Consider the following 19,628-nt stretch of genomic DNA (forward strand, 5'->3'; position numbering starts at 1 on the left):
GAAGAAATAATTATGAATACTGTTTTTTATTGGGACCTTATAAACCTCAAAAATTAAACAAACACTACAGCATGCCCTGAATTTCATTTGGTATTTAATTCTGTGTCTGTTTTGAATTGACAATCTTCATACTTTAGGGGTGCCTGGGTGGCTCAGTCGGTTGAGCCTCTGCCTTTGGCTCAGGTCATGATCCCAGGGTCCTGGGATCCTGGGATAGAGCCTTGCTTGAGCGGGGGCATGGGGGGGGGTCGGGTCCCTGCTGAGCAGGGAGTCTGCTTCTCCCCCTGCTCATGCTCTCTCCCTCTCTCAAATAAATAGATAAAATCTTCAAAAAAAAAAAAAAAAAAAAGAGGATCTTCATGCTTTAAAAGCTCTAACGAATTGCTTTAGTTTCTAAATCTTTGTGCAAGAGGCCAGAGTAGCATACTATCCGGTTTACTTATGTGATATGATCGGAAGTGGTCTTTGCAAGATCTGTGCTTCTCTTCTTTTTAAGGTATGGGCAAATTCTGTAACTGAGATTACCAGGGGTGTCCTCTGTGCGGAAGACGAGGACTCCTCCCCGCAGGACCTCACCTATTGGGTCACTCCACCCAGCAACGGGCATTTGGCTCTCCAGTCCTTTCCTGGCCGAAGCATCCAGAACTTCACCCAGGCTCAGATCAACAAGGGCCAGCTAGTGTTTGTACACACGGGTATGTCATAGAGAAAAGTAATGCGAAACTAAAATGTGTTTCAACCAGAGGTTAACATGATAGTCAAACCTAGTAGTTGTGACTGAAAACCACAAGTCATCTAAAGACTTCCTGGGGTCTGTAATTTTTTTTTAAGTGGCACGTTGTAGTAAGGCTAATGATAGCAAACATCAGAGAGTACCTATAACTCACACTTGGCTTACTCACATGGTTGTGTAAGGTCTAGGCTCAAATAGAACATTCCCAAGAACCTTTTCCTGACCACCCATTAAAATAGCATCTCTTTTCTGTCCCTCTCCATCCCTTCCTGACTTCCTGCCACTGTAGCATAGACTGCTTTGTTTGTTTGTTTGTTTGTTTGTTTTCTGTCTTCTATACCAGAGGGACCAAGAGCAGGATCTTTGTTTTCTTTGCTCTGAGGTTCTCAGCACCTCAAAGAGTGAGGAGAACAAGCAGGTGCTTAATAAAAACGTGTTGAAAGAATGAAATAATATTGAATATCTTTTATGAGCCAGGTCATGTTCCAGACACTAGGGAGACTTTAGTGAACGAAACATAGTTGTTAAATAAATAAACACATGAATAAACTAATGAATGAAGATAGCTGTAATCCTAAGAGACCCGGACATTAAAAGGCTTTTTTTCTTCCGTCTGTTAATCGGTAATCCTGTAAATCTGAGGAAGGGGTGATCCAGTCTGGCTTTGTTTCCAGGCTGCCCCTGTCACCAGATGGAGGGGGGAAGGAGCCCACTCCCCCAGCTGCCAAGGGAATGGGGTCAGGGCCGTGAGCCAGGGAGCATGATGGGAAAGCTACCAGTCAGAGCTGGTCAGCCATTTTTATTAACTTCTTAGAAAAATGTACTCAAGAAAATAAAGACTAAAAAATCTTCTAAATTCAGATGTAGTGATTTCCTGATTATCTTTGCAGCTCATGCAAAGAATCCCCAAATAATCTGAAGATAATTTACTATGTGAATGCTCTCAACTAGTAGTTCTAAGCCTATAGCCCGGGAACCCGTGGGGTTAATTTTATTGTGATGAGATACTAAATCTCCCCACATAGGTACCAAAGTCTTGTTTCTAGACTGGGTGATTTTTTCCACGTAGGTATGTTCTCATTTTTTAAATGTGTACCGATGAGCTGACTAATAAAATACGATTCATTTAAAGAGGTACTGAAGTAATAGGAAATTTCCTCCAATTTTGTGTGGTTTTGATTATTAGATACCAACAATCCAAGTCTTTTTAGATGAGGGCCTAGTAAGGTTATTTTTTTTTTAAGGAATTATCAAAATGGAAAGAATGGCTCCGGAGACTCCCCCAAGGGAAGTTCCAGATTTCTACAACAATGCAGTTTGCAAGGAAAAGGAATCCTTGAGTCTCTGGCCATCCCTGGTGCCACCGGCGGCTCAGTTATGAGACCCATTTCATTTACTCTGCAGAAGTCCTCTGAGCCATGTGGAGTAGTGACTCATTTTAGAGATGAAGAAACTGAGGCTCAGAACGAAGTAAGCTGCACTGACCCTGAAGCTGTGCTTTCTCAGCCGGCCACCCCCACTGAAGGACAGGGCAGGTTAAAGAAGCGCACTTGCTATTTGTAGGACTAAAATGAAAATTAGCTCTCTGGATTTATTTATTTGTCCACTACCAGATCCATGTTCACTTTTGGCTGGTAGAGGAAATAATTTCTCCTAAAAAAAAAAAAAAAAAAAAAAAAGGGCAGGAAGGCGAGTTAAAGGTAATTCTCTTTGAGAATCAATCCATTACATTCTCTAACTGACTACAGAGGCCGTAATGGCCCTCAAAGTGGCTGGAGCCCCGAGCAGACCAGGCTGTTGCTGAGACCAGTTGGTTCTCCTGCTACATCTGTCCATCATCAGCCCCAAACAAAGGCTTTGGTTTCATTAGTCTCTCTTAGCATTTATATTTGCCAAGTGCTCTACCACTCATCTAACTCATTTTTCAGATAAAAACCTAAGTAGTTTGATAAAACCAAGATGTGGGAGGCTGTGTCGTGTAAGGCTGCCCTTTGCAAAGTACTGTCGGAAAGATCTGGGGTTACGCAACAGAAAACCTACAGGTCTCCCCTCCTTTCGTGTTTCCCTCCTTTCCTCTCTAAGGTCATAGTTAGTGTGATAAGTTAGGGCATTCCCAGGATGCTATTCTAGTACGTATTTTGATAGGATCCCTTTTGATTCCGTTTCCACATTGTTTTTGGATTCGTGAAATGTGGAAAGTGCCTGGGGGCAGAAAGCATTCTCTTCCTCATCTCATGTTTCATTAAATGCAACTTCAGAGTGCTACTTCTAGTAAAAACAAGCAAACAAACAAAATTTGATCGTGGGCCCCTGTTCGAAATTAGGCTGACTCCGAATTTTCTCTCTCTCTCTTTTTAAAAATAATGACTCTTGAGTGTATTGGGAAATTTTTTAAAAGTCTGTAGCCTTTTTTTGTGAAGACTCAGAAACTCAAGAGGCTGTCAAGCCATCGACCAGCCCTTTATTAAATTGTGTTATTAAGGCAGTACTTGTACGTAACTGCAGAGTCTGACCCTGCCTTCTTTGTTCCTTGCCACATGTCCCTGAGGGCAACAAAGAGGACATTTCTACCCATTACATGATGCAAAGACCTGGGGGCCTCCAGATTTACTGCTGGCTGAACATTTTCAAAGGGTGATGGGAATGCGAACATCAGGCTGTCTACATTGTGAGCTCGCCTGGTGTTTTGTGAGTCAGACTGGTAAAGCACTCCTGGGAATGGGATCGATAGGGGGCCTGTCTCAATTTCTCTTACATGCATAAGTTAATTTATAACTTTATTGATACCTCTAACCCTTTGACAGAAGTGTGGGAGTACAATTCTCTTCTTGCTGGAGTTTAACAAGAGCCGGCCTGGATCTTTCCCCGCTCTTTACCACCTTAGCAGAAAAGAGCTAGTTCGAGATCAGTGAATAATTAGAAATTATTTGGAGGGAGGGGCTAAGTGTTATTTTCTTCCCCCTAGTTTTGATTTTTGGCATATCAGTATTTCAGAAATTGCTTGTGTGTGTGTGTGTGTGTGTGTGCGTGTGTGTACATGAACATGACATGCATGCATTCCAAAATAATAAAATGCAGGTGGTGAATATGTTTAAAAAGATTTTTTTTTTTAATTTCTTGGAGGTAACACTTTCTTCTATTAAGTCATGGGGAGGGGGCAAGGGGGACGGGTAAGTATGGATTTTAGACCTTTATTAATGTTCTTCTAGCATCACATTTTGGCAGTATTTGGTTTGGGGAGTTCAGTGACTCTATTAACACTTTCTCTAGTTGATAGGGGTTGCTTTGCGGGAGAGAGGGCGAAAGTGGATGGCTTTTGCCCAACACCCAGAGTGACCAGAATGTAATTCTTCTTTTGAAGGGCCCATGTCAGGAGGCTTTAATTTTCAAGTTACCGATGGTTTGAACTTTGCACCTCGACAAATTTTTAGCATCACCGCTCGAACCCTGACCCTTAGCTTAGAAGTAAACCGAGGACTGAGCATCTTTCCAGGTAAGATTTTGTTTTCTTAATTTTTACTTATTTATTTGAGAGAGAGAGTGAGAGTATGGGAGGACAGAAGCAGGAAGAGCAGCAGAAGGAGAGGGAGAAGGAGACTCCCCACTGAGCAGGGAGCCCGACACAGGGCTGGATGCCAGGACTGTGAGATCATGCCTCCGAGCCGAAGGCAGACACTTAACCAACTGAGTCACCCAGGTGTCCCTCCAGGTAAGATCTTAACTTGAGCGCATTTGGGGTGAAGTGGTTTTCAGTTTATTTAGAAAGCGCTCCCTGCGAGGTTAAAAAGTGTCATCGTTTACCTTACAGTGATACCAAGAACAGTTACAAAGGTCCAGAAAGAATCCTCTCTTTGCAGGCACTTGGCAAACGCAAGGCTGTCTCTGTCCACCCCCGTCTCTTTCCCCTCTCTCGTTCGGCAGAGAGGGTGTGCTGGCGCTGGCCAAGGGCCATGGGAAGGGAGGCCTATGATCCACATTCCCCTACTCTCTCCTTAGGGTCCTTGATGAAGCAAGGAGAGCCAGGCTCTGTGGTGATCATCGAGATCTTGGATTTTCTTTTTCTAAATATAGAAACCATGTGTGCATCAGGGATTTCACTGAGTGCTGGCTTCAGGGGCCTGAAGCCTCTGGATTGCTGTTTGCCCAGAATCTCAGCTTAGTGAGATGGAAAAATCAAAGTGAGCCTCTGGCTGAATGCCCTTGTGGCAGGGATAGGGAAAGACTTACCCCCTGGCAGGGGGAATGAAAAAAGAAAAAAACACTTAAACTTGTTATTTTTTAAAAAATGCAGTGAGGTAGATTGAATAGAAAAACGATAAAATTTATATTACAGTTAAAAAAAAAAAAAAAAACAAAAACCTGGGGTACCTGGGTGGCTCAATGGGGTAAGCCTCTACCTCCAGCTCAGGTCATGATCCCAAGGTCCTGGGATCGAGCCCCGCATCGGGCTCTCTGCTCTGCGGGGAGCCTGCTTCCCCCTCTCTCTCTGCCTGCCTCTCTGCCTGCTTGTGATCTCTCTCTCTCTGTCAAATAAATAAATAAATAAATCTTAAAAAAAAAAAACAACCCTTACACAGTGACTTGTGTACTTGATACGTGTTACCAGTCAAACAGAGATGGAGAAAGACAGTAATCACTTTATCCATTATGGTTATTCCGTGGTCACTCTAACCCAGTTGTTCTCAACCAGGAATCTGCTAAAAGCAGCTGCATCCTGGCCCCACCTTACCCCAGTTGAACGGGGAGTCTCTGCTATTGGGCCTGGCCATCATATTTTTTTGAGTTCCAGGTGGTTCTGAAGTACAGCCAGAATTGAGGTCCACGGGGCTGGGCACAGACGGTACTAGTCTTTTACTCCTTACATGCACGTGAGGTAGGTGATACATTTACAGAAAGCTGGCGGGATTTGTGGCTTAGAGAGACGATGTCATTCGGCTGTGCGACCGGTAAATGGCGCATAAAGCTCGCATCCTTCTAAGGTAGACCTGGAGAAACATCACTGTAACTTCAGCAGAAACACAGTGTCTGAGGAGAAATGTTGCAATTTTTAGCTGCCTGAAGCGCTTGAGCTCATGAAAAGAAATCTTATTAAAATCCAATTAAAGATACATTAACCCAGATTTTTCTATTCCAAAATCTTTTTATATTCCGTAATTTTTCTCTGGGAATAACTGTGATGTGTCTATCGTTTTTTTTTTTTTTTTTTTCAAGGCAACGAGGGTGCCATTTAGTGTTTAAAAATAAGCAAACTACTACACCCCAGTCTTCTGAAAAAGGCAGTAATCTACCAGAAAAAAAAAAAAGTGTTCTAAAATCAAAGTAAATCTGCAAAAGATGAAACACTTTTCATCTCTTCTGGCTCAAGTCTGGTTTCATAATTGATGACGGTTGTGTCAGATTAAAGGAGAGTTATAGCCACTACAGCTTAGGAAGTTCTGTGTTTCTGGCACCTGTTTCACTGAACATTAGTTCAGCAAGAAAAATATATGAAAGGGGCCCAAATTCCCTTGTCACCTTTGTGGAACTATGCAAAACATATCATTTTCCTAGCCCTCTGTCTAATATTTGGACCCAGCCCCGAGTGAGCGGCAACTTTCTCCAAGCTTCCCCCAAGCTAGCACCTGTGGTCTGTTATTCTTGGTTTCCGAGTTACCCTCCCTTCCCTGGCTGTGACTTGTTTCCAGCCCCAGCTCCTGGCCAGTGGGAAGGAGGTTGGATTTTCATGGGCACCTCCATTAGGTGGCTGTTACGTTTGATAAAATCTCCACCGGAGTGGGGGTGGGAATGACTACTGCAGTCACAGATTTTCGAGTTGGAATGGACCTTATGGGTCAGTGGGTCCAGTTGTCGTTGAGGCTTTTCCTAGCTTCATGTCCCAAGTGGTGCGGGCCCACTCGGTTCTGCCTCGGAAGTCCCTGGCGTGGGTGTGGCTCCAATGACCGCATCCCCTCCTCTCTCCAGGGACACAAGTGAGCCTTGCTCAGCTGGCTTCTACAGTGGCCGCCCGAGGATGTTGGTCCCTGCTGCTGTGTGAAGTTGTGGGGGGATGATGACAGATGCCGTACTCCCCCTCCTCCCTGAGGACTGCCCCCTCCCATCATGGCAGGTCCTGCAGGCAGCAGGCTCTGAGTGACCTCTGCCTCGATCATCCATTCGGCAGAGCTTTGACTGAGAGGAGTGGGGGGCTCTGTACTCCCCTCCCTCTGTGACTGCAGGTGTCAGCTGTCAGCTCCGGCTGCTCTTGTCGGACTCCAGTTGACCTATATGTTCTGAAATATCAGGGAAATCGTATTCCTTTTTATAGAACAATAGATTTTATAAAACCATAATAGCAGGAAATCTATTCCTGTTCTAGAATGGACATCCAGATGCTATTCATACCCTGTGCTTCTGTTGTGTTTTACATTTGCGTCTACCGCACTGGATTGTATGAAGGATTTCAAGGAAATAACGTATATAAGAGTAAGTTGCATCGCCCCTGTTTGAGCATGATGCAACATGGATAGAAAACCCTGGGGCTCAGGCAGTTACAAAGCCATATAACTAACAGGAATCATAAGCCCCAAGAGCGAGTGCCAGCTCCAACCCCCAAATCTGGTGCTGGAATCACGGCAGCTTCTCTCCTTTCCGGGCGTGTCTGTGTTCCAGGCCCGTCTCAATTTTTAGAATACCCGTTCTCAGGGAATGCCGTCATCATGGAGGCTTTTTATTTTGTCTCCTTGATCTTATTGATGGATGGTTATACACAACCAGGAAAATATGCATCGCGTTTTAATAAACAGCAATGATGACGTAGACATTTTGTGTGTTTCACTCTCTTGGAGAAGGAAAATCTTGCAACCCAGCGTCAGTCAACATTTGTTTTCACTCACACTGATCCCGTACCAATTGGACTCTCTCCAGCCGCCCGGCAGACTTTGGCCGGACTGTTTTGCCTTCCTTGTGGACTTAGTCTTAAAAAGTGGCCCTAACTTGGGGCGCCTGGGTGGCTCAGTGGGTTAAGCCTCTGCCTTTGGCTTAGGTCATGATCTCAGGGTCCTGGGATCAAGCCCCACATTGGGCTCTCTGCTCAGTGGAGAGCCTGCTTCCCCCTTTCTCTGCCTGCCTCTCTGCCTACTTGGGATCTCTGTCTGTCAAATAAATAAATAAAATCTTGAAAAAAAAAAAAAGTGACCCTGACTTGAGACCTGTAAGGATTTTTGTAGAGTGAGCCAAAATACTTATAAGAATACTTAACGGGTGAATATTTTGAGGTTAACATAGCTTCTGGTCCCTGCCAAATTTGAAAGTCATTTTGTAACTTTAAAATAAAAACTGTTATTTTAAAGTAAGGAGGACTGCAGTTCTAAATGAACTCTTTCTGTGTGTGCATGGAGAAAAAATGGCTACTTAATGTGTATTTTCATTATTTTGCATATAGATGTGTGTACATAAACACACACGCACACACACACACACACACGCACGCACGCACAGACGTTCTACTTCTTCCCACAAAATTTATTCCCCGGAAAGTTTTGTAACCGGGTTTTCACCTTGAATGCTACCATGAAATGCATTTGTTTGTTTACCTTTAGTTGTGACATGTTAGAACATGTTGTGGACTTAGGACCTAGTTTTTGTGCAGATCCAAATGGTGCTTGGCTCTTTTACAAAGAGTGTTGAGGAGGGGTTGACCTTGAGAGTTTTGTCAAACTGGTCTAGAATATAAGCTGACTGGTGAAGGGTATCCATAGCAGACTGTGTCGCTTCAATCCCCCTGGGGTTCGAGCATGCTACAGAGGGAATCACATCTCACTAATGGGCCATCTGTCCTTTGTGGGAATGGAGGGAGAGAAGAAAGCAGAAGGAAATCACAGTGTGTTGCTAGAGTTTAAAGCAGAGATTTGTAAAACCTTTTAGTCCGTTAATCTTCAAACACTGAAGGGCGCCTGGGTGGCTCAGAGGGTTAAGCCTCTGCCTTGGGCTCAGGTCACGGTCTCAGGGTCCTGGGATCAAGCCCCACATCGGGCTCTCTGCTCAGCAGGGAGCCTGCTTCCCCCCCTCTCTCTGTCTGCCTCTCTGCCTACTTGTGATCTCTGTCTGTTAAATAAATAAATAAATCTTTAAAAAAAAAAAAATCTTGCAACACTGATTTGAATATTGCAAGACTTAGTGGGAGATAATTAAGAGCTCCAAGAAAAGATTGTCAAGCCTTGGGGAAAAAAATGAAAGGCTTACTAATTGAGGAAATAGGAGACTTACCCTCTAGAGTACACTAACCATCCAAAACATATGCTAAGAGTCCAGTGAGTGGTATAGACTTGGTGAGCTATACATGTTCAGGGGAGGGAAATCCCCCATAGATTGGAATAGTCAGGGAGAGCTGGTTGGCAAGACAGGTCCTGAGCTGCCCATGCAGAGTAGCATTGCAATGAATGGCAACAAAGTGGGGAGCATACCAGAGGGCACTGGATGGCTGCAGAGGTGAAGACCAGGGAAGAGGCATGGTAGCCTGTTCGGAAGGTGGAAAGGAGAATCTGTTGGGTTTGTTGAATGATTCATCCCATTTTCTAACCCAGTTATCATTCCAGCACTGAGCTTAAAGTTGTACAGTGTAGATGATATAGTGTCAACTTTTAAAAATACCCATTTTGAGGGGCATCTGGGTGGCTCAGTCAGTTAAGGACTGCCTTCGGTTCAGGTCATGATCCCAGGTCCTGGGATCGAGTCCCACATGGGGCTCCCTGCTCAGCGGTGAGCCTGCTTCTCCCTCTCCTCCCTGACTCATGCTCTCCCTCACTATCTCTGTTGCTATCTCTTCTCTCTCAAATAAATAAATGAAATCTTAAAAAAATAATAAAAACAAAAATGCTCATTTTGGAGTCAGTGAGACCTACATTTGACCATTAGGCAAGTCGTTTAACCTCTCAGAGACTTGTTATCCCTTCTTAGTGAAGAAACAAATCTGTATTTCTTAGGATTATCAAGTATCCAAAAGGAATGGCAAGACTGTCCGTGCTCCTTCCTAGTATATCTCTATTCCTTCTTACGGCTTGTCTCGTACTAGATACTTGATAATGTCTGTTGAAGAAATGAGCAAGGCCCTCTAGTTTGGTGACCATGACGGAGGTGGTTGCTTTTCATGAAACAAACACAAGAGGAGATAAGTATGTTTGAGAAATGCTGGATTTAAAAGAAGAATAAAGTAGATTTCTTTACCCCGAGACTTAGTCTTTAACATGCTGATTGGCCTCTCAAATCTCGAAGAGGTGCATATAGAACGAGGGCTTGACAAACACATATGGTTATGAGCCCTTTTATTACCTCACTCCTTGTAGGATGGTTACTTTATGGAGTATTCAGCTGGGTGGCACCTGAGAGAAATCCTTCCTAAATTAAGTGCCTGGAGATTACCGATGAAACTATCAATGCTCGGATAAAATGAAGTGGGTTGGGGGGGAAATGAGGTTTGGCTTTCTGTGAACTGGGCTGAACGCTAGAAGACGTTCATCCGGCCGTTACAGCATGGAGCTGGCTAGTCTTGCTGACTGAGCATGCCCAGATGACTGCTGACTAGGAGTTAAACCCTAGGAACCCTTGTGGGTTAGGTAGCTGGACATGGGAATGAGGGATTGATAAACCCTGGCTGGAAAAAAGCACTCTTGGCCTGGAACATCTCTAGTGGGTCCTCTCCCCCAAAAGGCTAAGACAAATGAAATGATATTGTTTTAAAGAAAGAGTCCCTCCCATCCCCCACCTGCCAAAGGTAGCCCTGGACAGGGAGGAATAGTGAAAAGTTAGAGTCTTTTATAACAAGGAGATAATTAAGAAGGCACAGTGACTGGGGACAAGGTCTGAAAAAAGCTCAAGATAGAGAAGTTTGGGTGTCCAAAGACTGCACACATTAATACACGATCCACCAGACGGGATGAGGAAAGCCTATGTTGGCAGGTAACAAAGAGTGAGCCTTAGTTTTGACTTTATATAACACTGACTGAGGCTACAGAATGAATCCTCTTGGCCTCCCCAGGTGACCTCAGATCCTGGGCCCCCAGCCCCAGAAGCTGGAAGAGGGCAGTGTCAGCAAAAATTTCAGCAGCAAAGAAGTAAGAGAACTGTAGGAGGCAGTTACAAGCATCACCTGAGTACTTGCGTGTAACAGCCGAAATTGTGCCGAGGCGGTCCTGACCCGGGGCCCAAATGTGTTCCTGAGGCTGACGCTACCAGACACTCCTGCCTCACCCCCGGAGCCCCAGGACCTAGTGCCCATCCCAGGGGCTCAGACATTTTGCTTTGTTTCACATTGTTTTATTTTTCAGATTTACATTTTATTTGTATAACTAACAAAATTTGAAGCTATTCAAAGTATATAGGATGATGATTTGATATCCATTATGAAAGGATTATTACCCCATCAAGTTAACACATCTATCAGCTTATATACTTACCTTTTCTGTGTGTGTGAGAGACCATTTAAGTTCTACTATTTTAGCAAATTTCAACTATACAGTATAGTGCTATTCATTCATTTTATATAATCCATTATTCATTTTATAACTGCAAGCTTGTACCTGTTACCAACCTCTTCTCATTTCCCCCTCCCTGGCAATCACTTTTCCACTCTCTGTTTCTATGAGTTCAGCTGGGGTTTTCGGTTTTCTTTAGATTTTTTTTTTTTTTTTTTGAGTAAGGGATACCGTTCAGTATTTGTCTTTCTCTGTCTGACTTGTTTCACTTAGCATAACGCCCTCCAGAGACATCCATGTTGTTGCAAATGACAACAAATGAAAAAGAATTTCATTCTTTTTTAAAGCTTGAATAATACATATTATATATGTACTTACATATATAATTATTTTCTTCAAGATAATGGTTTTGCTTGCTTTGAATATATACCCAGAAGTGGGATTGCTGCACTGTATGGTAGTTCTGTTTTTAATATTTTGAGGACCCTCCATACTGTTTTCCATAGTGGCTGCAGCAATTTCCATTCCCACCAGCAGTGCACGAGGCTTCCCTTTTATCCACATCCCTCATCAGCATTTGTCATCTCTTGTCTTTTGGACCACGGCCATCTTGACAGGTGTGAGGTGATACCCCACTGAGGTTTTGATTCCCATTCCTGTGATGATGAGGGATGATGAGCCCTTTTTCTTTTTCTTTATTTTTCTTTTTTTCTTTTTTTTTTTTTTTTGAGCCCTTTTTCGTGTACCTGTTGACCGTTTCTATGTCTTCTTGGAAAATAGCTCTTCACATCTTTGGCTTATTTTTAAATTGTGCTCGTTGCCTTTTTTTGCTCTCAAATTGGATGAGATCCTTGTATACTTTGAATGTTAACCCCTTATCAGCTATGTGGCTTGCAGATATCTTCTCCCATTCCATCAGTTGCTTTTCCATTTTGGTGATGGTTTCCTTTGCTGAGCAGACACCTTGAAGTCTGATGGAGTTCCTCTTGTTCATGTTTGCGTTTGTTGCTAGGCATTTTAAATGGAGCCTCCATATGGAAGGCTCAGAACAATGCTTGCACATCTGAAAATCTTACCCAAAGCTGGCTTCCCCTTGTGTTAGATGTAGTCAGTCCCCACTTTTAAGAGCCTGATATGGTTTAAATATGGTAACTGGTGGCCCTCACTTTCTAAGGCTATGATGCTTGGTAAGTAAACCAAAACAAATGTCACTCAAGAGGCTTAGTCATTCTTGGGTGGTTGACTCAACTTCGTAAACAATTTATCAGGTGCCTACTCCAGGGGCGAGGCATAATGATAAAGCCCTTAGCCAGGGCTAACGTGGAATAGATAAGGTGAGATTCTGGACCAGGAGGACTATGAGAATCTCTTCCCTGCCACCCTCTCTGGCTGGGGACATTCCCCAAACCCGTGCGAACTAAAGGGGTATGTGCTCCAATTCTCTGCCTCCAAACTGTGGTCCACGGATCTTCTGATCTGTGAGCTGGTAAGAATAGAAAGTATTTAGAATCGTTTATAGCAATCTGACATTGCTGTGGCATTTTATTGTATTTTATAAAACTAGAGGTGTGATTAGGGGAGAGGGGAAACACCAATCCTTCACCACAGACCGTTTGAGAAACACTGCTGTAACCTGAATGTCCCCCAGGCTCTCTAGCTCTGAGTTGCCACATGTGTCGCATTAGCACACAAACTCATGTCTTCCCAGTTCTTCCCCCCTTGGCATTTGCACAGCCCCTTCCCTCCCCACAGTGTCCTTGCAGCCTGCCTGTGTGGAGTCCTCTGGAGATGTCTCATGTTTGTTCAAGAGTGACTTGTCCCCCAGATGTCCACAGATGGACACTCCACTGAGCACCTGCTGCCACCATCAACCAGGACACGCCTGTCCTCCCAGGGGAGGGCACTGTCTCCTGCTTTCTTGGGGCACCCAGCCGCTCCCCTTCCTGCACTCTGAGCCAGGGCCCACACACTGGCATTGCTTCTTTTCTCTGGAGATCCGTAAGCCGTGCAGGACTGGCCGGGACGGAGGAGCTCGTCTCATCTGATTTTCCTCCTTCATCTCCAGCCCCAGGAGCAAATCACATCCTTCAGTAGATGCCTTGGGGATCACTAGCCCCTCAAGGTACAGTTTCGTGCTAGCCAGTCCCCCCATGTAACCATGTGTTTTCCAGAATTTTCAGGGGTCTATAAAGATCATTTTGTTAACTGGCAGCCTTCATATGCTTCACACGTCAGTGCATGTTTTCATCTTCACTTAGGTTCCATGAAGCCCCTTTCATCTGGTGACCTGAGAGCTGTGACCAATGACGCGGACAGCACAGGAAACAGAACTGTAACATTTACGGTTATAAGTTCCCCTAGACTCGGAAGGCTGGTGCGAGTCAATTCTGACAACAGCACGGAGGATGTTTCCGTGTTTACGCAGAATCTGGTGAGTCCTGGCGTCCGCACAGTTGGGCAGGGCTGGCAGGCTCTGCGGGGTGGCCCCTTGCTTGTCTTCACCCTGTGAAGCCTGGCCAATGCACCCCTTTGCCCAAGCAATGACCATTTCAGCTGTGCTGGTTTTCAAACCAAACACTTGGCACACATAGTTGTCAGAAAACTAAGCAACTTCAAACTCTGTGTCTAATAAATGAAAAGGAATCCTTTTATCATGAAAACAGATTTAAAAGGAAACCCAAAGCAGAGGTGCAGGAGTAAATTCTTTAGGATGTATCTGGGTACATCTAGATTTAACATGTAAAATTATATACATTATTTAGCATGTATATATGTACATAATCTGTGTGTGCGTGTTTAACCTGTATCCAGAACCATGTGTTCTAAACTTCACCAGCATTTTACCATCACCACCATCCACTTACCTTTTTATTTAAATGGATAAGCCTTCAAGCCTTTTGATATATATATATTTTTTTCTTTTGCATCCTAGGAATATGACTTACTAGGTATATGTACTTGTATGTGATTTTATTTTCTACAAGTCTACACTCCCAAATGGTCTTCTTGAATGTAATTAATTCTTGATGCCATTCAGCCTTCTTTTTCCATTCTTAAACAGTGTGTACATGGATTTCATTGATGGTTTGGCTGTGGCTTTACAATTCTAAGGAATAATCACTCCGAAGTTAAGTTTAGAAGAAACAGCAAGACTGAACCACATGTCCGCCTTTAACCTCCAAGCCATTTCTCTCCTGTGCGATGCAGCAAAGTTGAATTTGGCTTCTGCCTTGTCTTTGCCTTTGTCTGCAATGCATTTAAGGGAGCAGATCATGAGGCTAGCAAAAGCTCTGAGTGTAGCACTGAAAAGAGGAAGTATGAATTCTCTAGTTTACAGATGCGCTCTAGGGGAAGAAAAAATAAATTAGGTTGAAAACTAAATTCTGTAAGGAGCTTAATGTGCCCAAAGGCATCAAAGCCTGCCCAGGGTCAGTTTGCATTTTGAATAATGACAAGAATGATATCAGCCCTATAAAGATGCCTTGGCCCTAACCCTAGTTCTTTAAAAAACAAAACAAAACCCACTTTTTCAGAGGGTGATTGTTTCAAGCACGAGTTTCCACTAGTTTTCATTGAAAATATATGCTCTTTTAGATGAGTTTGGTCCAACCAAGCTGTAGTGAACGTGGTAGCCAGCATCCAGTAGTTACACAGTAGTAACAAACAACTCCCAACTCTCAGTGGCTAACAGTAACAAAGTGGAGACTGTATACAGTCTGTGGGATGGATGTGGGTCTGCTCTCTGTCTCTCCTTCATTCCAGGACCCAAGGTCAAAGGGCAGCCCCTCTCTTGGGCAGCGGCTGTATTTACAGCAGGGGAAAATGAAGTGAAGGTAGAGCCTCATGATGACTCTTAAAGTTGGGCTCACATGTGCCATGTGTCACCTATGCTCACATCTCATTGACTAAAGAAAGTCACGTGAGCAAACCCGATGTCAGTGGGCTGGGGAAGGTCAGTTAGTCATCCACAGAGAGGAGGCCCTGAGTAATTGGAATGACAGAGCAATCCACCAGAGGGGGCTAGCCTGGTAATCTGAATGCTGTTTGTCAGACATTTTCCTATGAAAACAAACTACTTTTATAATACAACACAATTATAAACAGGAATTAAAACCCCCAAACTAGTTATAAGACTCTGGGGCAGGTAATAAAAGTCTTGATTAAAATCCCATTATTTTAAGGTTTTCTTTTTCCTCTCATGATTCCTTCCACTTTAAGAACCAAGAGGCAAATGTCAAGGAAATGTATTCACAATGGCAGGTGTTGGCTGGGGCAAGGGAGGGTAAGATTAGGGCTCAGGGCTGCAAGGGACCTGCAAAGGGGTGTCTGGGACCAGGAGACTTGGGCCCAACTGTTGGTCTTTTCTGTGGAGACAGGGGCAGGCTGGTCTGGAAGCACAGCCTGGGCCATGCCCCAAGTCAGGTGTGGTAAGAGAGGAGATCAGTCTTCTTGAATGGACCAGGTGTGTGGCTCTTCTCAACATGCAAGGCCTTTCCCTCTCCAAGCCAAACACCCACCATGCCTGCAGCCCAGCCTAGTGCTTTTGTCACAGAGGACAAAGGCAGGCTCCTTTTCTTGTACACAAGGCACCAGACTGTGTATCAGGTTTTTATGCAAGTATACTCCTAGACGGGACAATCTGTGTCATAAAGCAGCATCTAAGCTATACTTAGAGGCTTTAGAAATTCAGCTCAGGGGCCCACACTCTCTGTGCCTGTAGTGTATGAGCATGAGGCAAACACCTCACTTGGGAATTGAGTGCCCTGTTGCTGCTCCTTGATCTTCTGCTAACTGCTTGTGGCGGAGGACAGGTCCCTTGGCCCCTAAAATCAGATCTGGGTTAGCTCTGTGAATTAGAGCAAGCTACATATCTTTTAAACCCCAGTTTCCTCATCTGTAAAATGAGGAAAACGGTAATGATGGTAACTGAAGCCATTCTGAACATTCATCCAGTCCCACATGCTGTCCTAAACTTTCTTCTTTACTACTCATCATCTGGCCTTCGGTGGGGCGTTGGGGGGGATCCTCAAGCATGGGGGAAGTTAAGCAACCGGTCTACAGTTACAGCCCAGGGGCCGTGGAACCTAGATTGGACCCCGGGGGCCTCTGACCCTAGGTCATGCTCGCTCTACCAGGCTGTCCTTTCTTCTAGGAGCTTGCATATGGATTAGCATGGATCATGGGTACTGAATGCCTAGCACACCGCTTCACACGCAGCAGACTTGAGCTAAATGATAGCTAATGCTGCTATTACTGTATTTTTGTTCTTGGAGATGTGAGAGGCTCCTTGCCTCTCCCAGTAGCCAAAAGACTGGTTTCGCAGGGGAAGGCAATTTTTCTGGGACACCAGAATTGGCTGCCATCCTTATCCTTATGTGCTACAGCGATTTAATGAATGGAAATGAGGTCATCAGAAGAGGATGACATTTGCCTGTCACCCCGTAACCTAATTACCCTTTTCCTTTGGGGAAGAGCCCCTGCTGTTCTAGAACACATTTCTCTGAGTGATGATGAGAGCAGGGGGCTGAGCCAAGGTCAGGTCTTCATGCCTGGACAGAGCACTTCGACCTTGTGCAGGGGAGAGGCTGGAAGGCAGAATGAGGCCCCAGAGCTGGGGGCAGGGTCCAAGTGACCTGAGCCTGGAGAGCCAGGGGAAGGACTCCTCCCCAGAGCAGCTGCTGTGGCCAAGTTGAGGTGGGTTTGGCAGGATTTGTTTGACTAAATGTCTATGAATAAATGTCATTGAAATACCCTGACTACTCTTCCACTTCAGTAGTCACAAAACATGTCAATAATGTGGGGAGAGGAAAGAGTACACTGAGGAAACGGTAAAACTAGAAACCAAAGTGCTAACCCTGACTCTTTCCATGTGTGTGTGTTTCTGAGTATGAAAACAACACGTGGTTGTTGTCAAAATAAAATGGGAAGAAATTAAAGCAGTACATTATATGGGGTGGGGGGGAGTCATTGTATATGACTCCATATACAATGGCAATGGAGTCAATAAATTCAGTACAACTGACATTAATTTGAAGACATTCCTATTTGGTTTAGGCTTGTGTCTTCAAAAATGCAGTTTTATTTGTGACTTGGGAAGAGGAAGAAACTTATTATTCATCTTCCTGGCTTTCCCATTTCCAGATCCTCTCTCCTTTTTCATGTGCAAATGGAATGTAAATCTGCAATTTTATGGCCTCTATTGAATAGGACCCTGGCTGGTGCTCAGCCATTTCATGATGGCTCCATTAAATCATTTCATGATTTACTCCCCAGCAGCTACAGAACCATTTGGGACATAAAAGAAGTGGTAGAGACAGATTTTGGAGGTAATGAAATAATCACAACCTTTTCTCTGAAATGACCTACCAAAGACATTTATTGAGCATGTGTTTCGTGCTTTGATCAGCCTTCAATCTGGTTGGTGAACAGAGAGATATGACTCAGGCAGGAATCAAGTTCAATTATAGAAGAAGTTCAGAACTATTCAGCCATGTTCATGTAATCAAATGGCTTTGATTGCTTTTGGCGTTCTTCACCAGTTTTTCTAATTTCAAATTTTCTGATTTGTTAGCCAGTGACCTGCTAAGAGATTGTTTTAGGCAGTTAATGGTTGAGTTTGCTTTCACACCTTTACTTTAAAGGACGAAATTGTTTCCAGCCCTCTACCATCCTCAGCTGGGGGGACAAGGCCATTGTATTATTTTGCACATAAAACCTACACCCTTTCTTGCTTTTTTGATGGATAAACAAAAATGACCATTTTAATCAGTGACTCTGGATAGTTATAGCTTGTGAAAAAAATTTAGACCCTCCATTACGCTTAATATCATATTCTGGATGTAGGGATAATTGTAGGAATACATTTGTAATGTTATAGCTCAAAATATTTTCTTATCCCAGATAAATTCACTTTTTTTTTAACCGTGCCATGTCAACCTACCAAGATAATCAAGTAACATTCTCTTCTACCCTGAAGAAATAAACACACACAGACACAGAGAAGGTAAATCATCAAATTTTATGAAATGAAAACTTTTTACAGTTTTAGAGCTTTATTGTTCATTTCAAAGAATGTGTGAACAAAAAAGTATGAATTGAATTCTATAAAGCACTCCAAGTAGAGCCGAGGGCTAATTGAGTGGTTTTCATTCCAGTGCATGTTTAGATCATTTGGAATCATTAAAAAGCAAAGTGTTCTGGTTTTGAGGTTTCTGATGTCTGGCCTTTTTTCTTTTCCATAAAGCCAGTAATTGCATTTAAACCTCTGTGCTATTGTGGAGAGACGATCATCCATTTTTGTCAATGTTACTACAACACAACGAACACAGCCTTTCAGGGCCACACTTAGAAAATAATACAATGCATGGGTGGTGTTGTGAATTCTGTCCAATTACTTCTTCTCCCAGAGTCTGAGTTTGTTGCACAAGATAACACTGATGTTTTAAGAAATTGTGAGCACATTTCCCATAGAACAGAAACTAATTTTTTGCAACTTAATGGAGAGCCCAATGGGATCGTTAAACTTGGCCCCTTTCATTTTCAGAGCAGAGAAGGATCAGTGTCTTTGTGTTACTGATCACTCTTGCCCCTCGCCCCCCAGTTTCTTGGGGTCTCTTCACTAGCAAGCTCCATGCTAACTGGACTCAGTGGTCATTTTGGACATTCACTACCCATGTGTCAGTTTGGCAGTTTGGTTTTACCATCACAGTTCACTGGACTATGAGCCGGCATATTTTCCACGTATAGAAATATTCAGTTGTCACTTGCTCACCTATTCACTGTTCAAACCAGAATTTGGCTCGTGGGTCCCGGCCCAGTAGCTTCGAATAACCAGGTATGTTTCTTTTTCTTAGAACTTTGGCTCTTCCTTTGAAAAAGCAGATAGAATGAATTCCCATTTCAGTGAGAGTGGTTTCTCTTTTCTCCTTGTATTAATTTCCTGTGGCTGCTGCCATAAATTGCCATAAACTTGGTGGCTTAAAACAGCAGAAATGCATTACCTCACAGTTCTGGAGGCTGGAAGTTGAGACTCCATTTCACTGGGCTAAACTCAAGGTGTCAGCAGGGTCTTTCTCCCTCTGGAGGCTCTAATGGGGAATTCCTTCCTTGCCTTTTGAAGCTTCTGGTAGCTGCCAGCACTTCTTGGTGTGTGGCTTTGTCATCCAGTCTCTGCCTCCATTGCTCACTTTCGTATCTCCTCTTTTCTCTGAATCAAATATCCCTCTGTCTCCCTCTGTACGGATGTATGTGAATACAGTTCGGGCCCACCTCGGTAGTCCAGGGGAATTTCCAATCTCAGGATCCTTAATCACATCTGCCAAGTCTTTGCCAAAGAAGGTAATATTCAGGGCACCTGGGTGGCTCAGTCAGTTAAGCGTCTGCCTTCAGCTCAGCTCATGATTCCAGGATCCCTGGGATCAAGCTCGCATCAGGCTCCCTGCTGGGAA

At 43.9% G+C, this 19,628-nt stretch overlaps 1 protein-coding gene across 1 annotated transcript in view; it reads left to right on the forward strand.

Annotated features, from left to right (window-relative positions):
- The window catches only part of LOC111141274 (chondroitin sulfate proteoglycan 4-like), a 48,260-nt gene that overhangs the window by 17,064 nt on the left and 11,568 nt on the right, over window positions 1–19,628 (forward strand). The window contains exons 4-5 of the mRNA XM_022493724.1: window positions 497–695; window positions 13,440–13,612. Of these exons, the coding sequence (XP_022349432.1) occupies window positions 497–695; window positions 13,440–13,612 (372 nt within the window). The remainder of the gene's footprint in view (window positions 1–496; window positions 696–13,439; window positions 13,613–19,628) is intronic.

Source organism: Enhydra lutris, unplaced genomic scaffold (genome assembly GCF_002288905.1).
Source record: "Enhydra lutris kenyoni isolate GAN:26980312 unplaced genomic scaffold, ASM228890v2 scaffoldscaffold5, whole genome shotgun sequence".
Classification (NCBI taxonomy): Eukaryota; Metazoa; Chordata; class Mammalia; order Carnivora; family Mustelidae; genus Enhydra; species Enhydra lutris.